Source organism: Daphnia pulex, chromosome 7, assembly GCF_021134715.1.
Source record: "Daphnia pulex isolate KAP4 chromosome 7, ASM2113471v1".
Taxonomy (NCBI): Eukaryota; Metazoa; Arthropoda; class Branchiopoda; order Diplostraca; family Daphniidae; genus Daphnia; species Daphnia pulex.
In genome coordinates this window covers 1,994,444-2,015,736 of record NC_060023.1, presented here as the reverse complement: position 1 = coordinate 2,015,736, position 21,293 = coordinate 1,994,444, and the positions used below count along the sequence as shown (strand labels likewise).

The following is a 21,293-nucleotide window of genomic DNA, read 5'->3' as shown; positions in this document are numbered from 1 at the left end:
CACGCTGATTTCAATTGGGTACATTGCACTTGAAATCCTGTGATCGTTATTTTATTTAATCGTTATTTATCATTTAATAAGAACATTTTCAGTAATATTCTTTTTGTATTTAGTTGGGTCTAAAGGGAACGGTAAGCAATGACAAAGAAAAGCTTTTCGATCAAGTTCTTGATATTTTACGAGTACCACTTTAAAAAGATCAATTATTATTTCGAATTTATTATTTTACAACTAAAACCACATTACAGCATCCATAAATTTAATCTAAATGTGTTATCTGATGTAATCTGAAGTTCCAATCTGCAGTAAATCTAATTTTCTCTGTTCATTTTAACAAAATTGTTCAGGAACGCTTATGGTGGTCGTCAAGGTTTAAAAGCCCCAACTGCACATCCGCATGAGCCAGGCAACTTGAATTTTTCGATGGTGAAAGGAAATGCGTAATCGCTGGGATTGAAGACCAAAAAACGGTGGAAGATGTTCTTCTGGATGCATTTGGAATCGTAGCAGGACGGGACCAGTGGGCAAACAGTGCCAATAACCACGTCACATTCCTCAACTCGAGCCGTCTGGGTGTATTTGACGCCGTAGGACTCTACTCCATTGACGATGGTCCGCCACTTGCCTTCGACGTTAATGGCCCGTAGAGGACGGACGTACTCGGTGGAGCTCGGACAAAGGTAAAATTCGTCACTCAGTTTATCCAATCCGTCGACGGAATTGTCTGTGTTGGCCAGTTTATCTTTGTAGAAAGCCAGAACGCTTTGGTAATGCTGGTCCAGAGCATCTCTGACCTCTTGAAGGGGATATTCCGAGTCTTCCAGGCACCAAGACTTTGTAGTGTTTTTGGCGCAGTGCGGAACCTCTGCTTGCTCGTATTTTGGCGGAGCGTATGAAGGTTTATTGTAGCTGGGATCGGGCGAGCTAAAAACTCCAACCAACAACGAAGTAAAAATCTGTGTCCAAAAACATTGGGAAGTAATAGAAGAGTAATTATTATTTATGCACACAAATTTAGGTTTGAATTTGTTTTGTGAATTAGAACTTACTAATGAATTGATAGACATTTTGTGACAAACAGCTAGAAAAGTTTTGGTTATACAGGCTCCAGTATGGTTAGAAAACAACTAATTCAAAATAAAAACCAAGCGCACTTTATATTGTGCCCTGCCACTACCGCAAAAAAGTTCCAGTCGCTTTTACTTTCCAGTTGACTGATTTTAATTTCACTAATTGGGAGATTAAGGTATGGCGAGTCATCTGAAGTAGTTCGAAATTCTATGGTAAGTCGTAAGTGGCTATGGGCAGATCACATTGTGAGGTTGTGGTTAAGATCAACAGGAAACAAGTTGGACTGTGATGAATTAATTTCGATTATTTGACCAATTCAAATTTGGACAAACTCATTAATGAAAGTGAGTATTTCAAAAGGGAACAAGACAGGTTCATTAGTGAAACTCAAATTCGAAATTTTGGTATTTTGTAAACCCCAAACTCGAAAATACCACAATGGAGATGTGGCGTTGATCACCGATAGATGCAAATGTATAAAACCCTCGCCTGTTCTGAGTAAACTGCATCAGTTGAGAGCTGACAGTCATCAACTCAGTTTGTACACTTTTAAAATTAGTCACCCTTTATTAAAGAATGAAAACTTCATTGGTAAGTAGTTTTCAAACTTTTTAATGAAGATTCCTTCTTTAATATTTTTACAAAATTTTGATCTGTTGCAGTTTTACTAATAATAAGTGTGAATCACATTCAAATTCTAGCTATGTTTGGCTGCCGTATTGGTTGGAGCTGTTGCTGTGCCGGAACCGGATGCTGATCCCCAAACTTATTCAAAACCTGCCTACCCAGCAGTTCCGTCCGATAACTGCAACCCTCGCAAGGCACCAAAGTGTTCGGAAAACAGCACTGAAACTTTCTGTCTCACAGACGCAGAATACCCCGAAAAAGAAATCAGGGTAAGTCCAATTTCCCATAAAAATTTTATCTTATTATTCCCAGATGATTAATTAAAATCATTACCTGCTTTCAGAGTGCCATCAAGTACGACCCGTTGGTGCTGCAGAGGTACTATGATATTGCCAAACAGTCGGCCGACAACTTGGTCGATGGACTGACATCTTTATCGGAGAAACATTACGACTACTCCAACTACACGGGCAAGACTTTCGAGAAGGCCAACTGGATTGGCGAGGAAGGATACATTTGTCCCAGCAATGTCCATTACGCCCGCCCTCTGCGCGCTCTGAACGTTGACGGTGAATGGCGTGCCATCATTCAAGATATCGCCTGGCCGGGATACACGCAGACCCAACGTGTTGAGACTTGCTTGTTCTCCGGCTCCCCTTGCCGCACTTTGGCTCCTTGCTATGGCAGCAAATGCTTGCAAAAGTACGTCTACCAGCGCATGTTGTCCTTCGATCCTTGCGATGCCAAAAAGGGAATTTTCATTGACATTTACAAACTGCCATCGGCTTGCTCTTGCCACATTTCCGTTAAACTTCATTGAGCCAATGATCCCTTATAGATAATACTAATCTTTCCTTTAATTAGCCTAAAATTTTTCTCACAAGTAACGAAAAGTACGTCTTTTATTTACTTGATAATTACTTCCTTTTTATTATAAGGTGAACATGAAAACTTATTTGTTCATTGAATAATGACATGTCTAACAACGTATCGAACTGGTAAAAGAGAAATTAATAAAGCGTTAACTCACGATGACGTCAGCTGATATTCGGCCACATTTTCCTCAATTATCGATGCTGCCCCGGGTGCACCCGTTTGGTGTAGGAAGTTGGTATACATATTTATTCTTTTTTAAATCATATACAGCTTGGCAGCTGTTTAAATTTACCGTTATCACTCTGCTCCTTATTACGCGGACGGGGAACTACCGCACCGGTAGTTAACTTAAATTCTACCCGTTTTTCAGTGTGTAGTTGATAAGCTGGTTATTTCGATTTCATGCAAAAATTTTTATTGGCAGAAACCCAGCTAAGTATTTAAAATTCCGTGCGTAATTTCGGTATATTCGAACCAGTTCCATCATTCGTATATAAGGACAAATCTCCGAACTCCATGATCCGTGAATAACTGTGCTTTTTTTCCCAAAGTAGGCTACCGGCTATCTTGAGCTAATTTTGGTAAGGGACGCAAAAATTTCATTTTTGATTGAAAAAGACTCAGAGGAAGAGGGAGAAGAAAAAGGTTGAAAGACTACGTCTTTAAGTGTCATAGAAGAAGCGAGTTTCGCTGTTGTTTGTGCGTAAAACTGCCAGTGGCATTTCTGTGCTCTTGTACGGTGATTCTCATTTTAATTTTTTTTTTCTTTTTGTGTAGTTTTACCTTTTTTTTCCCTGCTTGACTGGGCCACCAAAATATGATCGTTTCCAGAATTGTGAAGTGCGAGTGCCGAGACCTGCTGCGCGTCAGTCTCTCACCGTGTTTGCTGCAAGGCCGTCGTCATGATTTTGAGTCGAAGGCTCGAGTGTTTCTATTATTTGTTAACGTTGACCGCAAATATTTTAGGTGGGACCAGCTACACTACAGTGGGCCATCACGCTCGTGGGGTACTCAAATATTGGCGAAGGACGGCGGAAGAACAACGCGCCAGACTGTTTGACCGTCTACCCAAAAACGTTGAATCCTCCTACACACCAGTACAATATTCAATTTCAAATCTTCCAAAAAAAAGTTTCGCTCGAATCCCGCGTGCAGTGTTCTAATTTCAGTCGGAATTTCTCTATTATACACAGCCGGAAGTAATCAAGCACCGCGGGTACCCTGCTGAGGTTCATCACGTGACAACAGACGACGGGTAGGTCTGATTTACATACATTTTATTTTGTCTGATTGAAAGGAAAATTGCCCCCTTATACTGGACGTGGTGATTTTAACTCGATTATGTACCGTTCGGTGCTCTACAGGTACATTCTGGAACTTCACCGAATACCACCTAAATCGTCCAGTACTAATAGGAAAGTCGTGCTTCTTATGCATGGGGTCGTGGAATCTTCCGGTACTTGGGTCGTCAATCCATCTAGTCGTTCCCTCGGTAATTATATACATCATTAAAATTAAACCCACAAGATTTAATTTCGGCGAAACTTTTTTAAAAACCTGTACCGGACCAAATTTTAGCCATATTATTGGCGGCTCAGTCGTACGATGTGTGGCTCGGTAATTTCAGAGGCAACCGATATTCAAAAAGTCACATCAGACTGAGTCCTAAACAAGCCCAGTTTTGGAAATTTAGGTACGAAAGCTTAAACTTTTGTGAATTTATTATTTAATTGAAGTTATTTTTTCATCAGTTGGGACGAAATAGGAAATTATGACATTCCTTCCTTCATCAATTATATACTCAAGGAGACAGGACAGTCGAAATTGTCTTACATAGGCCATTCGTTGGGATGCGGAGTATTCTTCATCGCCATGGTCAAGCATCCGGAGCTTAATGCTAAAATCGATATAATGGTTGGATTTGAAAATTGAAAAATGATTGAACTATAATTACGTAATGTTTTAATCCTATTCTATTTATTGACCAGATAGCCCTTGCACCACTTTCTTCGTTTGCTCATTTCACTACCCCCCTATTTCGAATTTTGACTCCGCTCAGTAAACTTATTCAGGTAAAAATCAATAATTTCAAACATTATTCAATCTGTAAAAAGAAATGTATTTTTAGGGTATCCTCAGGATGACTCGGACTTGGGGAGTGCTTGACAGTGCAGGGATCCCTGATCTCTTATATAACATCGTATGCGATCATTCATACAGTCAAGCGAGGTTTTGTAGAAAACTGTTAAACGCGATTGCTGGACCGAATCCGGATAACATAGAACTGGTAAGACTTAATAAAAGAAAAAGGATTACATATAAATGTAAAGAAATATAAATTTTTTTAAAGGAGTTAATCCCTCTGGTGGGATCCAATTATCTTCAAGGAACATCGGTACCCGTTATGGCTCAATTTTCTCAAAATTACTTTGCAGGTAAATTATGTTTTAAAACAGAATAAGGCTCAAATCGCGCTAAAAAAATCAATATTTGTTTTCGTTATTTGTTGGCGAACAGGTGAAAGATTTCAGGCATATGACTACGGATGGAGAGGCAATTTGATGCGGTACCGATCTTTTAAACCAATGGAATATGTCCTAGCAAAAGTTACAGCTCCGGTATCCTAAAACAAAGCAAATTATGCAATGTTTTTCACAAAATTGATATGGATTCTCATATTTTTCAACATCAAACAGGTGTACGTCTTCTCGGGAGGAAGTGACCGAATTGTCACTCCACTGGTAATAAAAACGAAATTGTCATTTTACGTAATGCGTAGTAAAGTAATAAAATCTATCAAATATTTCAGGACGTGGATTGGCTTCTAAAGCAGCTGGGAAATCTGAAAGGCTCTACACGGTTAAATGATTACAACCACGCCGATTTCTTATGGGTAAAGCGCTAACAAGAACGTAAATTTTAACAACATGATTTATCGTTCACTTTCAATATAGGGAACAGATGTCAAAGAAAGGCTTTACGATAAAGTACTTTCTCTTTTACCGCCTCCCTAAACTCAGTACTTACATTATTTCCATTAACTGCTACATTTCCTGTTCAGTTTGTACATTTAACAATTATTTCAACCAACAAAATAACTTCATTCGTAATGCTAAATTTTATTTATATTTCAAAATGGTATGAGTTATCCAAAAGAAAAAAATAAATCGTTGTACATATACTTTCATGATAAAAAAAATTAATCTTGATATTCTAATTCAGTGACAAACTTCAGATCAGTTCCGGCTAAATTTTTCTCTATCCAAGCATCGATCCGGCTGTTCAACTCTGGGCTAAAGTGATTTTTCCAGTCTCCCGTTTTACCTGCGCCAATGAAAAATACCAGAAATTGAAAGTAGCCGAAATAGAATGCAAGAGCTAATGCAGCTTATGCATAACTAAGGTATTTTGAGTCTCTATTCATATTCTGTTCACTTACCTTTACGGATAAAGTTTCCCTCCTGGTTGAAAGCGCCAGTCTTTTTCCCCGATTCATTATTGACAGATTCGTTTGTCTTAAAATTATCGAATTTCAAATGCTCCGTCAATTTGACTAGCTCTTCTTCGCCAAGGGTTTTTCCAAGGAAAGCGGCCACCTTCTCGATTTCTCCACGTAAATTCTATTACCATGACACACATAACGTGATTTTAATATTTTCGTTGTTCAGAATAAATGAGCGAGAACTTTACCCTCTTCATATCCTCGTAGAACATGAAATGCATGTTGGGATGATCACGTTTCGACCAGGCTTCCAAAATGTGGGCAAAGTACGGCGCATTGAATACTGGAACGAGCAGTGACAAAATTCTATTACGAGTCGGTTAAGGAGAGCAGAGGTTTTTTAATACCTTCGTCATCCATGAAGAATTCGGCGAATTCATCCATAGTTCCCGTGAATCCATGCAACTTAATCAACTTGTGGTGAAAATAATAAGACACAATAACATCCTTTGGATTGCGGGCCACGTAAACAACCTGAATTCAATCAACAATTTCAATAAATTTAACTTTTAAAATTTGTTTTTTTGAGGATAATCGGGAATACCTTGGCGGTGTCGAGCAGAGTAGGAGGAAGCAGGTACATCGGCATATGCGGTCGAATAACTCTGGGCGACGGAAGTTGTTCCACCTTGTCCACATTCATAAACATCTCTCTCATCGTTTGCATCTTGGTGCTCAAATAAGGCATCCTGATAAAACAAGTTAATTAGAACATTTCCAAGATGCAGGAAAACGGATTCTTCTTAATCTAAGAATGGAGTTCGTAAGGTAAGTCCCGTTTTGCTGGCTGTTTCGTAATCGCAATTATTTTGTAGCAACCACAACAACTCGCAAGTCCATGTAGTTCCTGTTTTGCATGATGTTGAATTTATTGTTTTATTAATTTAATTGAGATATTGTTTCACTCACCACATTTGGGAAAAGTGAGAAGCCAAACGTCTTCGCTCCTCGGCTTCATTCGGTAAATCTTCTCGGCGTGTTTGGCATAGGTGGGAGATGTGACAAATCCGCCCGGTTCCATCCGCACAAGACCTTCATCGTAACCAGTGAATAATTCCTTGAAGGATTCGGTGAGGGTTTTGGGTATTTGATGGTATTCGAATTTCCAGTTCTCTTCCGACATTGTTGCTATGCGCGTTTTAACCGACTCGAACACACTGACTGCACTTTAGTGGGAAATTTTGTCGTTATAAAGGATCCTCTGCTTTCTATCTGTTGTATAACACAGCTTTCTCTTTTTACCCGTGTGATTTTACCTTGGACCCACTTTGTATAGGACTAGCAGCGCTCACTATAAAGAAGATAAATGTCATAAACGAGAGAAAGTTACGGGTTTCGGTACGGACGACGTTAGTAAAAGTGACAGCTAGTCAGCACCATCGTCAGCATGACTCGCATTCTTAGTTGCTTAGGCTACATAACGTTTGGCATTAATTGAATTTATCGCCATCTGTATTCGGATTTTACAACTATTCAATAAGAAACGGAATCAGAATTTGAAAAAGAAAAAAAAAAGTAATAATCCCGACAGATTTATTATTGATCTTCACTTACTATACCCAAAATAATTAGCAGAACCATTGAAAAAAGGAGGTGAGAACTTTAGTCATAACTGCAATCATCATCTCTTTCTGACAAGTATATTTAAGATAAATGAGGAAACGGGAAAAAACTAAAAAAATATTTTACACAATCGTGCTTGTGACATTTTACTTCCCCCAAGTGAAGAAAAGATATTAGGAAAACAAATGTCGAGTTTAATGATTTTTTTTGTGAAACGGAAAGTCTGTATAATTATTTTGATGTCCATGTTTTTGATGATGTGCTAGGTGGAATCGAGTAGGAGTATCGAAGTATTGATTGTTGAGAAGCTACTTCACCTGATGTTACCCCGCTCTAAACTCGGCGCAGCGATCTTTGGAACAAGCAATTTATCTCGCGCTCGTCAAGACTTACTCGAATTCGGACAACGCTTCCATCAATGACCCTAGTCACTTCCAAATCAGCGTTTCCAATCTTGTATTATTTTTTAAACTAAAATTTTCTATTTTTTTTCTCATTTAGATTAATGCGGTTGGTAGAACTTTCGCTATCCTCCTCAACCAAATTAGGTCACAGCCTACAGTTCTGTTAAATGGTCTTAACGGAAGTGTTAACTATTCCTGGACTCCGCACTGCGTTTTCATACAGGGAGTAAGATTACGCTGACAGTTTGTAATAGTCTTTGTTTTTAGTGAAACTGGACAGTGGCATGTAGTACAACAGGGCCGATTTGCACTCCGCCGTTGCAATACACCAAGTCATTAGCTGAAAATGTCATGCGTCATAAATCATACAAGTCCTTGCTCCCTAAACAGACACCTTAACAGATTCCTAACTCCACTTGATGATTATAACCCTATGTAATATTCCTGGCAATCTGTTCCTATATATTCTTTATCATTACTTATCTACTCATATCTCAATGTCAAAGCATGCAATGAAGGATTTACGGGAACGCCGCTGGACTGCTATGGATTAGTTCGGTTTCTGGCGTTTCAGTTTCATATTAGGTGATCTTGTGTTATTTAATCTTTGTTAGTGTTGATTTCTAACTGATTGTTCTTTTATCTTTATGTAGGTTATGGAGTTGGTGGTATGAAGTTGGTAGAAGTTATTGGGCCATATTGGGGCACTAGCTTTGGATATAGGTATGGTATGGCTTCTGAATGAAGTACTTGTGGTTTGGATTGTCCAATTTTTGATACTTGTTTCCATTCAGGTTATTAGGCCTACTTTTTCTTCTAGTTAGATGTGCCTGCATCATTCCTTGTTTGACAGATTTTCTGATTCCTGTGTGGCCACAGGAATCATCAATCAGGAATTACTTGTCGCTTATTCAACTTTTCTTACTTGTTTTTTGTCAATATTTCTTGTAACCCATTTTTTACTTGAGAAATTAACAGTATCTTTTGTACGAAGTGTGATGGTAACCAGTGACGTAGTTGTCCATTTAGTCCAGTATTAATATTTTTACAACTTTTGAGAACTTATTGACCCAGATTCAGAAAAGAGGTTTCTAACAAGGCTCAACTGTGTGCACATCATTAAATGAATATAGATTAATCATGTGTTTGAAATTTAGCTAAGGTTGCAGAGAAATATTAAAAAAATAGCCGACTGCTGTCCTTCAAACGGTTCGAAATGGAAGATTTATTCATTCACCGAAGAAACGAGTCAAATGACTCAGATGTCAATTGGTTAAAAAGTGAGTTTTAAGCCGTAACCATTTGGTATTCATTTTGATGTATTCATTTTGATGTATTCATTTTGATATTGGTTGTTGTAGACCCATCCCCAGCGCCTTCTACCTGCAGAAGGAAAGGCCAGTTTTCCCTCACGCTCGAAGGTCACGGAGATCATTACGTAAAACGTTAGTTTTTCAAATTTGGTTATTTTAATGTTTTATCTATATTTTGTGTGCTGTAGAGGTTGGGTGCATGTCCTTCCCGCTCGAAGGTCACGGAGATCATTACGTAAAACTTGTCATGCAGTGGTGTAAGAGGTTGGGTGAGAACGAGACGTGTTACATCCATTTTGTTTTGTTTTTAATATTGGTTATTGTAGACCCATCCCCAACAACGTCAACCTGCAGAAGGAAAGGCCAGTTTTCCTTCAATTGAAGGTCATGGAGATCATTACGTGTCATGCAATGGTGAAGAGGTTGGGTGCGAACGACACGTGTTGCACCATTATCAAGCAGGTAAAATAGCCGCAAGACTTAGGGGGTGAGGGTGAGAAAAAAATCGTATAAAAGGAGAGAGAAAATGCCACAGAAATCAGTCGAGTGAGGATCTCCGACACGGCAACAACTGCTCTCTTCGTTTTAATATCAGTTTGCAATCATGGGTAAGTATTCAACTTTATATCGAGCCGTGAATCAATTCTATATTTTTTTTTAGTTGTATATGACCAGTTATGTTCGAAAACTAATTTACAAATCGTTGATTGTTTAGTTGATAATGGCGTTGGGTTGCTGTCGGGTGTTGTATCGTTGATGCCGAGCCCGAAAGAGAGAAGGCGATAGAAATCAATCGAGTGGGCATCTCTGACACGGCAACTGCACTCTTGGTGTTATTACCAGTTCTCAATCAGGGGTAAATATTTTGTATTTTTAAATGGAGTTTTATATCAATTTCTATTTCCTTTCTATGCATTAATATGTCCGATTATATTGAACATTGTCTGGTAAACTATGCCGTCGTGCTGCACTACACACAACAACTGATGCTGCTCCGAGCTACTAAACCGAAGCCTCGAAGTATTATTCTTCCCCGAGCTACGCTACCAAAGCGCACAGGTGCTACACCAACGAGTCTCCCAAGTACTACTCTGCTCCCAGCTACTACACCGAGGTATCTGAGTATTAACCTCGTGTTGAAGAATCTAGTCAAGTTATTTGACGCAAGTTGCTTAATGGGAAAATTTCTTACATTTAGCCAAAAGTAACGGTCTGAAGGTGCTCAAAGTTTTTGCTGAGGACGGTATTAGGTCGAGTCCTCCCTAAATGAGCGAATGGACAACCGAGAAGTTGAATGCGGAAAGTGTTAATGCGTTGCCCAAAGCTAATGTTGAGGGTGCAAGCTTGGAAGACAATAAGGTTCCATTGATCTTTAACAATGGTCGAAAGGTAAACAGTTATTTCAATACATGTTTTGTTAGCGATGTAAATTATTTCATCAGGTTTAAACTGGCCATGTTGTCGTTGCTGTTGGTTTGAACGCAAACACGGATTTGGCTGTCGCTTCTGATTTGGAAATCGATTCCAATTTTGGCAGTTATCGAGTCAATGCTGAGCTTGAAGCAGATCAAACGTCTGGTTGGTAAGAATCCTTGAACATTTTTCATTTCATATTAATTTTAATACAGTTTGTGATAATCAACATCGACTGCTCTGATATTGCTAGATAGTGTATGAAGTTTTTGTAAAGTAATATTACACCTTTGGTGGTAAATTTAGATTCTAAATTTTGTTTTTATTAAGCTAGAGATGCTGCCTGCTTTTATGATATGAAATTGCATCGTCGTCGTGTGGAACATCATGACCACGCTGTTGTATCAGGGCGATTGGCTAGAGAGCATATGATTGGCAATGCATGCATGCAACATGGGTGAAGGACTGCAGCGCAATATTTGTCACTATCTGCATTCTTAGTCGTATTTTCAGTACGCAATCATGGGTAAATATTCTATTATCTAGAGTTTTGTATCAATTTATTTTTTTTCTCAGTTTTAATATGCCAGTTATTGAATGTAAATGTTCTAATAATTTACCATCTAGTTAACTATGGCGTCTTGCTGCTGTATGTTGTATCGTTGATGGCTGGGTCAACCATTGGTGTACCGATGTCTCCTGGGTATTGCAGATACCAAGCCGCAACGCCGCCGCCTTCCTACACAACAACAACATACGCAAAGACCGGTTACCACACCACCAAGGCTGCAGAATATTACACCACAACTTATGATGCCCCGGGCTACTACATCGAAGCCTTGAAGTATAACTCTGCCCCGAGTTGCCTCAACAAAGAGGCTGAGTACTACACCACCAAGGCACCGGAGTACTACAGCACCAAGGCGGCGGAGTACTACAGCACCAAGGCAGCGGAGTACTACAGCACCAAGGCAGCGGAGTACTACAGCACCAAGGCAGCGGTGTACTACAGCACCAAGGCAGCGGAGTACTACAGCACCAAGGCAGCGGAGTACTACACCACCATGTATGCTGTCTCAGCCTTTTACACCGAGGTTTCCAACTACTACTGTGCCTAGCTACTACACCGAAGCTCCAGCTATTACACCACCAAAGCGGTAGAGTACTACACCGAAGCGCCCAAATTCTATCTGCCCGAGCTACGAAACTACATTTGTGGAGGCCCAGTACTACGTAGTACCTACTTACTACACAGTGAATGATCCTTAATACTACGTTGGACCGAAATACTGCTCTGAGTCTACAGTTTACTACACCACAACCTACGCTGCCCCTAGCTACTAAACCAAAGGCGCTAAGTACTACACCGAAAAGGCCGAATATTACCCAATGACGTATGCTGCCCAAGTTTACTACACAGAGGAACCCAAGTTCAACTCTGATCCAACCAACACCAAACAGAGGATCCGTTTTACTACACCACCAAGGCTCCTGAGTATCACAATGCAACCTACGCTGGTCCCAGTTACTACTCTGAAGCTCCAAAGTATTACTCTGCCCCGAGTTACTACACCACTAAAGCATTTGGATATTAAACCCCGACAGTCTACGCTTTTTCAGTTTACGAGAGAAAGTCTCCTAAATACTAGCCGAAATTTCAGTTTGATTTAATTGTGTTCAGTTTTGTCGGTCATATCATACTAGTCACTGGTATTGTGGTTGTTCTTAAATGAGAAAATAAATATTTTAATGACGGTAATCTTCAATCATGTAAGACTTCTCTTTACACCTCCAAGCCATTGCGATGGGATTTAATTTCAAATGTGGTGGAGTGACTTGCTCTAGTCGCTCTGCATTCGGAAACTTTCTGGTGCTTGGAAAAACTCCATTTTCAGGTTAAATTACGAAAGACTGTTAAGGGTTTACTCTAAATTAGTGAAGTTTGTATTTTCAACTCAAGTCACTTGACAAAACTTAAAGTAAATGTAAAACTTCAAAGTTGTAAGACAAAACATTAAAAGGAATTGCTTTGTTATCCCACCTCCACCCACAATTCCACCACATTTTACAATCACATACATACATATATACATACACTTACGTTAACCCGTTGGCTGCCACGCCATACAACCCGTAGGTTGCTCTCTACTACTCTACGCGCCACGTCTGAAGGATCCATGACCAAAGGTGGGACTTGCCATTGCTGACAAGTCCGTGCTGACAAGGGGGGGACTAAGGTGCATTGCCTTATAACAGGCTTGCCTTGCGGCAAATTTTGGGCTTGGCGACTCTCCGACCCCGCGGCTTGTAAACCACGAGACCGAACAGCGCGGCCCGTGCAGGGGAGAACAAAGGCGTGGCAGACAACGGGTTAACTAACACTAACACAAACGTAGTAATACCAACAATACGATGATCCACGTTGATGACGAGTCTCGGTGTCGGTCGCGATTCCACCGAGTTATGTTCGCACCAGGAGCAGGGGCAACATCCGACGGAGACCGGTGACGACTGTTAAAGATGACAATATCCATCTTCTCGACGTCTCCTCTGCATTACCTGAATAAAAACAAAACAATTCTTATTAAGTTACATGCCAATAAAAGTTACATAATAGTCACATAATACATATAAGTTCATTGATATGGTTTTTTTGCTCAAAACTTCAAAGGCGCACTTTAAATTGCTTAAAATCTACCTAACAATGTTGAGAACTGTACACATAACAAAGCTCACTTGCTAGTCTTGAAAAAAAATTCCGGAAGTAGACCGGAAGTAACCACAGCGCCTCAACCATTGAGCTGTCATCAAATTAAACCACATTTTCGTGATCCCCATGAAATTTGGGGTCGATTAGGTGTGATATAAACGAAATCCAAAATTTGGGCAAAATCGAGAATTTTCCTGAACTAGTTCAGGAAAATTTTCAAAACCGGAAGTACGCGTACGTAAAAAACACAACATGAACTTTACCACAAATTTTACGAGGATCACGAATATGTGTTTCTTTTGTGCGTCAGATCAATATTTACTAAACTACTGAAAGAAATGAGAAAACCGGAAGTAGAAAAAAAAACACATTTTTAAAAATCTAACAAGTGAGCTTTGTTGGGGAAATAGTTATCGTTAGTTATCACTAAATATTTCAACAAAATAACTGCCAATAAATGTTTAAAAAGATGTGCAAAGTAACTGAAACTGACTGTTTTGACAGCTGCAAACTTTTAAAAAGCCATCTAGCGTTACAAAAAAGAAACGTCCAAGTAAAACTTTGTTTGCGCGCAAAAAGGGCCTGATTTTGGAATTATTACACAGACACAGAGTTTAACGCAACTAGATAACTAGTAGATAACCTACGAAAATAAGTCAATTGTTCGGGTACCTGGGCATAATCCCGTGGTGAGTAACTGCAGGTGTGTAACAGCAAAGGGTAGCGACCACTGAAGTGTTCCAACTCGTCGGTGAAGTAAGACAAGTTGTAGCAGCAAAAGCAGTGAAGCTAGATGAGCGTACGTCGGGAAGATAAGGATGGAGCAGAACGTTGCTGGATGTCCCTCTTCCTTCATGGACAAAGGTCAGCATTGGCTTAAGGATCTATTACATACTCTGTAAAAAAAATTTAATGCATTAATGAATTGAAAATATAATAGTTAATAAAGCATTTCAATCTTTACCTATACTAAGAATCACACTGAGGATTTTCATGATAAAAAACTGCAAAAATGGAAATCACAGCAATCAACAGCTTTACTCCTTAGGTTGAGGTAAATTTCCTGATGCCAAAGAAATTGTTATGAAGTATTGCAGTAGCGTGGTGATAGGTTATATTGATGCTTACCTTTATCATGTGGGTGAATTTAGTAAGGCATTTGACATGGTTGGTGTGGTAGCAGTAATGGAGAAATACCTTGTCTCCACACATTTGTATTCCACGATATGTGAGCTTCAAACATGAGTTTTAGGCTTTTGACAACATGATGGGTCTATTGGATGGAAAGTGACTGAGCGCTTAGAAGTCAACTTTTTGGAATGACTGACATTAAGCATCTAAAATTTGAAGAAATAAGTTGGCACAGTATAAAAATAAGGAAATTAGGTCAAGATAAACCTACTTATAATACGAAGTTCAATTTGGTATATGAAATCTCAGGAATATAAGTATTAATTAGCTACAATTTGTTTCGCCATTTTTGCCTCGTTTCACGACGTAACAACAACAAAGGCGACACTGGCGACATCTAGTAACGAGATTTGAATCCAAAGTTGGTTGCAATATTATTAAAAATACCCGACAATAGAACTCCACCGACAATAGAACCCCAATATTTAATTTTTAATTTAAAATACCCGACAATAGAACTCCAGTGCTCGACAGTAGAACTCGAAACGCGACAATAGAACTCCGATAATTTGAGCTGCGACTGTGCAACCAATTTCAAAACTCATTACTAGATGTCGCCAGTGTCGCCTTGTTGTTATTTTACATCGTGAAACGAGGGGAAATGGGCGAAACAATTGGATGCCAATTAATACTTATATTCCTGTGATTTCACATACCAAATTGAACTTCATATCATATGTAGGTTTATCTTGACCTAATTTCCTTATTTTTATACTGTACCAACTAATTTCTTCAAATTTTAGATGGATACTGTCAGTCATTCCAACAAGTTCACTTAGCGCTCAGTCACTATCAAATATCAATCCATTAGACCCATCATGCTGTCAAAAGCCTAAAACCAATGTTTGAAGCTCATGTGAATACAAATCTGCTGAGATAAGGTATTTCCCATTACTGCTACCAGACCATTACAATTCAGATTTTCATGTAACATATAGGTGTTCTTGCTCATGAACCATAGGATCTTTTCTGAATCTCGCAATTTTGGTGGTGTAACCTGCAACAGCATGTTTGTTGTTATGGCTGTTTCTACTTCTGTTCAGAAGGCAACCCAGCTGATAGATAGGTAGAGTTATATTTCTCATAGGTTTATTTGTAAAAATTGTAAATAATGTAGAGAATTTCCTTGCCCCATTGCTACTTAGAGTTTCAGTGACATGAAGAGTGTGACGTGAAAATGCCGTGTGTATGCATACATGTTCCAGTTCTGTTTGATGCCTTACTAAATTCATCACCCATATGATAAAGGTAAGCATAAACCACCTATCACCATGGTACTGCAACACTTCATGACACTTTCTTTAGCATCAGGAAATCTCAACATGGGGAGTAGTAATGCTGTTGGTTGCTCTGATTCCATTTTTACGGTTTTTATCATGAAAATTTCAGTGTGCTTCTTCGTAAAGGACTAAAGGTAAAGATTGTCATGCTTTATTAACTGTTATATTTTCATTAATGTAATACATTTTTTTTACAGAGCAAGTAAGAGATCCTTAAGCCAATGCTGCCCTTTGTCCATGACGGAAGATGGACTTCCACCAACGTTCTTCTCCATCCTTATCTTCCCGACGTACGCTCATCTAGCTTCACTGCTTCAGTGCTTCTTATGCTGCAAAATAACTTTTCTTGCTTCACTGGCGAGTTGGATCCTTCAGTTGCTGTGACACACCTGCCGTCACTCACCACGGGATTATGCCCAGGTACCCGAAAAGTTGACTTATTTTCGTAGGTTATCTACTAGTTATCTAGTTGCGTCAAACTCTGTGTCTGTGTAATAATTCCAAAATCAGGCCCTTTTTGCGCGCAAACAAAGTTTTACTTGGACGTTTCTTTTTTGTAACGCTAGATGGCTTTTTAAAAGTTTGCAGCTGTCAAAACAGTCAGTTTCAGTTACTTTGCACATCTTTTTAAACATTTATTGGCAGTTATTTTGTTGAAATATTTAGTGATAACTAACGATAACTATTTCCCCAACAAAGCTCACTTGTTAGATTTTTAAAAATGTGTTTTTTTTCTACTTCCGGTTTTCTCATTTCTTTCAGTAGTTTAGTAAATATTGATCTGACGCACAAAAGAAACACATATTCGTGATCCTCGTAAAATTTGTGGTAAAGTTCATGTTGTGTTTTTTACGTACGCGTACTTCCGGTTTTGAAAATTTTCCTGAACTATATATAGTTCAGGAAAATTCTCGATTTTGGCCAAATTTTGGATTTCGTTTATATCACACCTAATCGACCCCAAATTTCATGGGGATCACGAAAATGTGGTTTAATTTGATGACAGCTCAATGGTTGAGGCGCTGTGGTTACTTCCGGTCTACTTCCGGAATTTTTTTTAAAGACTAGCAAGTGAGCTTTGTTATGTGTACAGTTCTCAACATTGTTAGGTAGATTTTAAGCAATTTAAAGTGCGCCTTTGAAGTTTTGAGCAAAAAAACCATATCAATGAACTTATATGTATTATGTGACTATTATGTAACTTTTATTGGCATGTAACTTAATAAGAATTGTTTTGTTTTTATTCAGGTAATGCAGAGGAGACGTCGAGAAGATGGATATTGTCATCTTTAACAGTCGTCACCGGTCTCCGTCGGATGTTGCCCCTGCTCCTGGTGCGAACATAACTCGGTGGAATCGCGACCGACACCGAGACTCGTCATCAACGTGGATCATCGTATTGTTGGTATTACTACGTTTGTGTTAGTGTTAGTTAACCCGTTGTCTGCCACGCCTTTGTTCTCCCCTGCACGGGCCGCGCTGTTCGGTCTCGTGGTTTACAAGCCGCGGGGTCGGAGAGTCGCCAAGCCCAAAATTTGCCGCAAGGCAAGCCTGTTATAAGGCAATGCACCTTAGTCCCCCCCTTGTCAGCACGGACTTGTCAGCAATGGCAAGTCCCACCTTTGGTCATGGATCCTTCAGACGTGGCGCGTAGAGTAGTAGAGAGCAACCTACGGGTTGTATGGCGTGGCAGCCAACGGGTTAACGTAAGTGTATGTATATATGTATGTATGTGATTGTAAAATGTGGTGGAATTGTGGGTGGAGGTGGGATAACAAAGCAATTCCTTTTAATGTTTTGTCTTACAACTTTGAAGTTTTACATTTACTTTAAGTTTTGTCAAGTGACTTGAGTTGAAAATACAAACTTCACTAATTTAGAGTAAACCCTTAACAGTCTTTCGTAATTTAACCTGAAAATGGAGTTTTTCCAAGCACCAGAAAGTTTCCGAATGCAGAGCGACTAGAGCAAGTCACTCCACCACATTTGAAATTAAATCCCATCGCAATGGCTTGGAGGTGTAAAGAGAAGTCTTACATGATTGAAGATTACCGTCATTAAAATATTTATTTTCTCATTTAAGAACAACCACAATACCAGTGACTAGTATGATATGACCGACAAAACTGAACACAATTAAATCAAACTGAAATTTCGGCTAGTATTTAGGAGACTTTCTCTCGTAAACTGAAAAAGCGTAGACTGTCGGGGTTTAATATCCAAATGCTTTAGTGGTGTAGTAACTCGGGGCAGAGTAATACTTTGGAGCTTCAGAGTAGTAACTGGGACCAGCGTAGGTTGCATTGTGATACTCAGGAGCCTTGGTGGTGTAGTAAAACGGATCCTCTGTTTGGTGTTGGTTGGATCAGAGTTGAACTTGGGTTCCTCTGTGTAGTAAACTTGGGCAGCATACGTCATTGGGTAATATTCGGCCTTTTCGGTGTAGTACTTAGCGCCTTTGGTTTAGTAGCTAGGGGCAGCGTAGGTTGTGGTGTAGTAAACTGTAGACTCAGAGCAGTATTTCGGTCCAACGTAGTATTAAGGATCATTCACTGTGTAGTAAGTAGGTACTACGTAGTACTGGGCCTCCACAAATGTAGTTTCGTAGCTCGGGCAGATAGAATTTGGGCGCTTCGGTGTAGTACTCTACCGCTTTGGTGGTGTAATAGCTGGAGCTTCGGTGTAGTAGCTAGGCACAGTAGTAGTTGGAAACCTCGGTGTAAAAGGCTGAGACAGCATACATGGTGGTGTAGTACTCCGCTGCCTTGGTGCTGTAGTACTCCGCTGCCTTGGTGCTGTAGTACACCGCTGCCTTGGTGCTGTAGTACTCCGCTGCCTTGGTGCTGTAGTACTCCGCTGCCTTGGTGCTGTAGTACTCCGCCGCCTTGGTGCTGTAGTACTCCGGTGCCTTGGTGGTGTAGTACTCAGCCTCTTTGTTGAGGCAACTCGGGGCAGAGTTATACTTCAAGGCTTCGATGTAGTAGCCCGGGGCATCATAAGTTGTGGTGTAATATTCTGCAGCCTTGGTGGTGTGGTAACCGGTCTTTGCGTATGTTGTTGTTGTGTAGGAAGGCGGCGGCGTTGCGGCTTGGTATCTGCAATACCCAGGAGACATCGGTACACCAATGGTTGACCCAGCCATCAACGATACAACATACAGCAGCAAGACGCCATAGTTAACTAGATGGTAAATTATTAGAACATTTACATTCAATAACTGGCATATTAAAACTGAGAAAAAAAATAAATTGATACAAAACTCTAGATAATAGAATATTTACCCATGATTGCGTACTGAAAATACGACTAAGAATGCAGATAGTGACAAATATTGCGCTGCAGTCCTTCACCCATGTTGCATGCATGCATTGCCAATCATATGCTCTCTAGCCAATCGCCCTGATACAACAGCGTGGTCATGATGTTCCACACGACGACGATGCAATTTCATATCATAAAAGCAGGCAGCATCTCTAGCTTAATAAAAACAAAATTTAGAATCTAAATTTACCACCAAAGGTGTAATATTACTTTACAAAAACTTCATACACTATCTAGCAATATCAGAGCAGTCGATGTTGATTATCACAAACTGTATTAAAATTAATATGAAATGAAAAATGTTCAAGGATTCTTACCAACCAGACGTTTGATCTGCTTCAAGCTCAGCATTGACTCGATAACTGCCAAAATTGGAATCGATTTCCAAATCAGAAGCGACAGCCAAATCCGTGTTTGCGTTCAAACCAACAGCAACGACAACATGGCCAGTTTAAACCTGATGAAATAATTTACATCGCTAACAAAACATGTATTGAAATAACTGTTTACCTTTCGACCATTGTTAAAGATCAATGGAACCTTATTGTCTTCCAAGCTTGCACCCTCAACATTAGCTTTGGGCAACGCATTAACACTTTCCGCATTCAACTTCTCGGTTGTCCATTCGCTCATTTAGGGAGGACTCGACCTAATACCGTCCTCAGCAAAAACTTTGAGCACCTTCAGACCGTTACTTTTGGCTAAATGTAAGAAATTTTCCCATTAAGCAACTTGCGTCAAATAACTTGACTAGATTCTTCAACACGAGGTTAATACTCAGATACCTCGGTGTAGTAGCTGGGAGCAGAGTAGTACTTGGGAGACTCGTTGGTGTAGCACCTGTGCGCTTTGGTAGCGTAGCTCGGGGAAGAATAATACTTCGAGGCTTCGGTTTAGTAGCTCGGAGCAGCATCAGTTGTTGTGTGTAGTGCAGCACGACGGCATAGTTTACCAGACAATGTTCAATATAATCGGACATATTAATGCATAGAAAGGAAATAGAAATTGATATAAAACTCCATTTAAAAATACAAAATATTTACCCCTGATTGAGAACTGGTAATAACACCAAGAGTGCAGTTGCCGTGTCAGAGATGCCCACTCGATTGATTTCTATCGCCTTCTCTCTTTCGGGCTCGGCATCAACGATACAACACCCGACAGCAACCCAACGCCATTATCAACTAAACAATCAACGATTTGTAAATTAGTTTTCGAACATAACTGGTCATATACAACTAAAAAAAAATATAGAATTGATTCACGGCTCGATATAAAGTTGAATACTTACCCATGATTGCAAACTGATATTAAAACGAAGAGAGCAGTTGTTGCCGTGTCGGAGATCCTCACTCGACTGATTTCTGTGGCATTTTCTCTCTCCTTTTATACGATTTTTTTCTCACCCTCACCCCCTAAGTCTTGCGGCTATTTTACCTGCTTGATAATGGTGCAACACGTGTCGTTCGCACCCAACCTCTTCACCATTGCATGACACGTAATGATCTCCATGACCTTCAATTGAAGGAAAACTGGCCTTTCCTTCTGCAGGTTGACGTTGTTGGGGATGGGTCTACAATAACCAATATTAAAAACAAAACAAAATGGATGTAACACGTCTCGTTCTCACCCAACCTCTTACACCACTGCATGACAAGTTTTACGTAATGATCTCCGTGACCTTCGAGCGGGAAGGACATGCACCCAACCTCTACAGCACACAAAATATAGATAAAACATTAAAATAACCAAATTTGAAAAACTAACGTTTTACGTAATGATCTCCGTGACCTTCGAGCGTGAAGGAAAACTGGCCTTTCCTTCTGCAGGTAGAAGGCGCTGGGGATGGGTCTACAACAACCAATATCAAAATGAATACATCAAAATGAATACATCAAAATGAATACATCAAAATGAATACATCAAAATGAATACATCAAAATGAATACCAAATGGTTACGGCTTAAAACTCACTTTTTAACCAATTGACATCTGAGTCATTTGACTCGTTTCTTCGGTGAA

General features: G+C 39.7%; 4 protein-coding genes and 3 long non-coding RNA genes across 8 annotated transcripts; 4 read left to right on the top strand and 3 right to left on the bottom strand.

Annotated features, from left to right (window-relative positions):
* Positions 1 to 198: 198 nt before the first annotated feature.
* Positions 199 to 2,162, bottom strand: LOC124197298 (neurotrophin 1-like). Its single transcript, XM_046592669.1, has 3 exons — positions 2,032 to 2,162; positions 1,050 to 1,127; positions 199 to 956 (listed from the first exon to the last, which is right to left on the bottom strand). Exons 2-3 carry the CDS (start codon positions 1,065 to 1,067, stop codon positions 366 to 368), a joined length of 609 nt encoding a protein of 202 aa, XP_046448625.1. The 5' UTR covers positions 1,068 to 1,127; positions 2,032 to 2,162; the 3' UTR covers positions 199 to 365.
* LOC124197296 (neurotrophin 1-like) lies at positions 950 to 2,728 on the top strand. The gene is made up of 3 exons (XM_046592668.1): positions 950 to 1,662; positions 1,773 to 1,967; positions 2,042 to 2,728. Exons 1-3 carry the CDS (start codon positions 1,648 to 1,650, stop codon positions 2,516 to 2,518), a joined length of 687 nt encoding a protein of 228 aa, XP_046448624.1. The 5' UTR covers positions 950 to 1,647; the 3' UTR covers positions 2,519 to 2,728.
* A 119-nt stretch (positions 2,729 to 2,847) lies between these two features.
* Positions 2,848 to 5,700, top strand: LOC124197294 (lipase member K-like). The gene is made up of 13 exons (XM_046592665.1): positions 2,848 to 3,273; positions 3,352 to 3,671; positions 3,768 to 3,829; positions 3,939 to 4,066; positions 4,153 to 4,267; positions 4,326 to 4,488; positions 4,563 to 4,646; positions 4,703 to 4,861; positions 4,925 to 5,009; positions 5,092 to 5,192; positions 5,271 to 5,315; positions 5,384 to 5,467; positions 5,529 to 5,700. The coding sequence occupies exons 2-13, from the start codon at positions 3,477 to 3,479 to the stop codon at positions 5,586 to 5,588; spliced, it is 1,281 nt and encodes a 426-aa protein (XP_046448621.1). The 5' UTR covers positions 2,848 to 3,273; positions 3,352 to 3,476; the 3' UTR covers positions 5,589 to 5,700.
* Positions 5,701 to 5,767: 67 nt separating this feature from the next.
* LOC124197295 (sulfotransferase 1B1-like) lies at positions 5,768 to 7,453 on the bottom strand. 2 transcript variants are annotated; one of them, XM_046592667.1, is made up of 8 exons: positions 7,333 to 7,453; positions 6,986 to 7,242; positions 6,824 to 6,923; positions 6,621 to 6,765; positions 6,424 to 6,550; positions 6,265 to 6,359; positions 6,014 to 6,194; positions 5,768 to 5,898 (listed from the first exon to the last, which is right to left on the bottom strand). In XM_046592667.1, the coding sequence occupies exons 2-8, from the start codon at positions 7,197 to 7,199 to the stop codon at positions 5,774 to 5,776; spliced, it is 987 nt and encodes a 328-aa protein (XP_046448623.1). In that variant the 5' UTR covers positions 7,200 to 7,242; positions 7,333 to 7,453; the 3' UTR covers positions 5,768 to 5,773. The 2 variants fall into 2 exon arrangements, with proteins under 2 accessions (XP_046448623.1, XP_046448622.1); XM_046592666.1 differs by having other exon boundaries at positions 6,986 to 7,409.
* A 2,851-nt stretch (positions 7,454 to 10,304) lies between these two features.
* On the top strand, positions 10,305 to 11,461 carry LOC124197288. The gene is made up of 5 exons (XR_006876088.1): positions 10,305 to 10,470; positions 10,555 to 10,745; positions 10,799 to 10,938; positions 11,100 to 11,295; positions 11,397 to 11,461. It is a non-coding gene; the product is annotated as an uncharacterized LOC124197288 (long non-coding RNA).
* Positions 11,462 to 15,676: 4,215 nt separating this feature from the next.
* Positions 15,677 to 16,036, top strand: LOC124197292. Its single transcript, XR_006876092.1, has 3 exons — positions 15,677 to 15,736; positions 15,816 to 15,918; positions 15,976 to 16,036. It is a non-coding gene; the product is annotated as an uncharacterized LOC124197292 (long non-coding RNA).
* A 3,029-nt stretch (positions 16,037 to 19,065) lies between these two features.
* Positions 19,066 to 20,222, bottom strand: LOC124197287. Its single transcript, XR_006876087.1, has 5 exons — positions 20,057 to 20,222; positions 19,782 to 19,972; positions 19,589 to 19,728; positions 19,232 to 19,427; positions 19,066 to 19,130 (listed from the first exon to the last, which is right to left on the bottom strand). It is a non-coding gene; the product is annotated as an uncharacterized LOC124197287 (long non-coding RNA).
* Between the last annotated feature and the right edge of the window lie 1,071 nt (positions 20,223 to 21,293).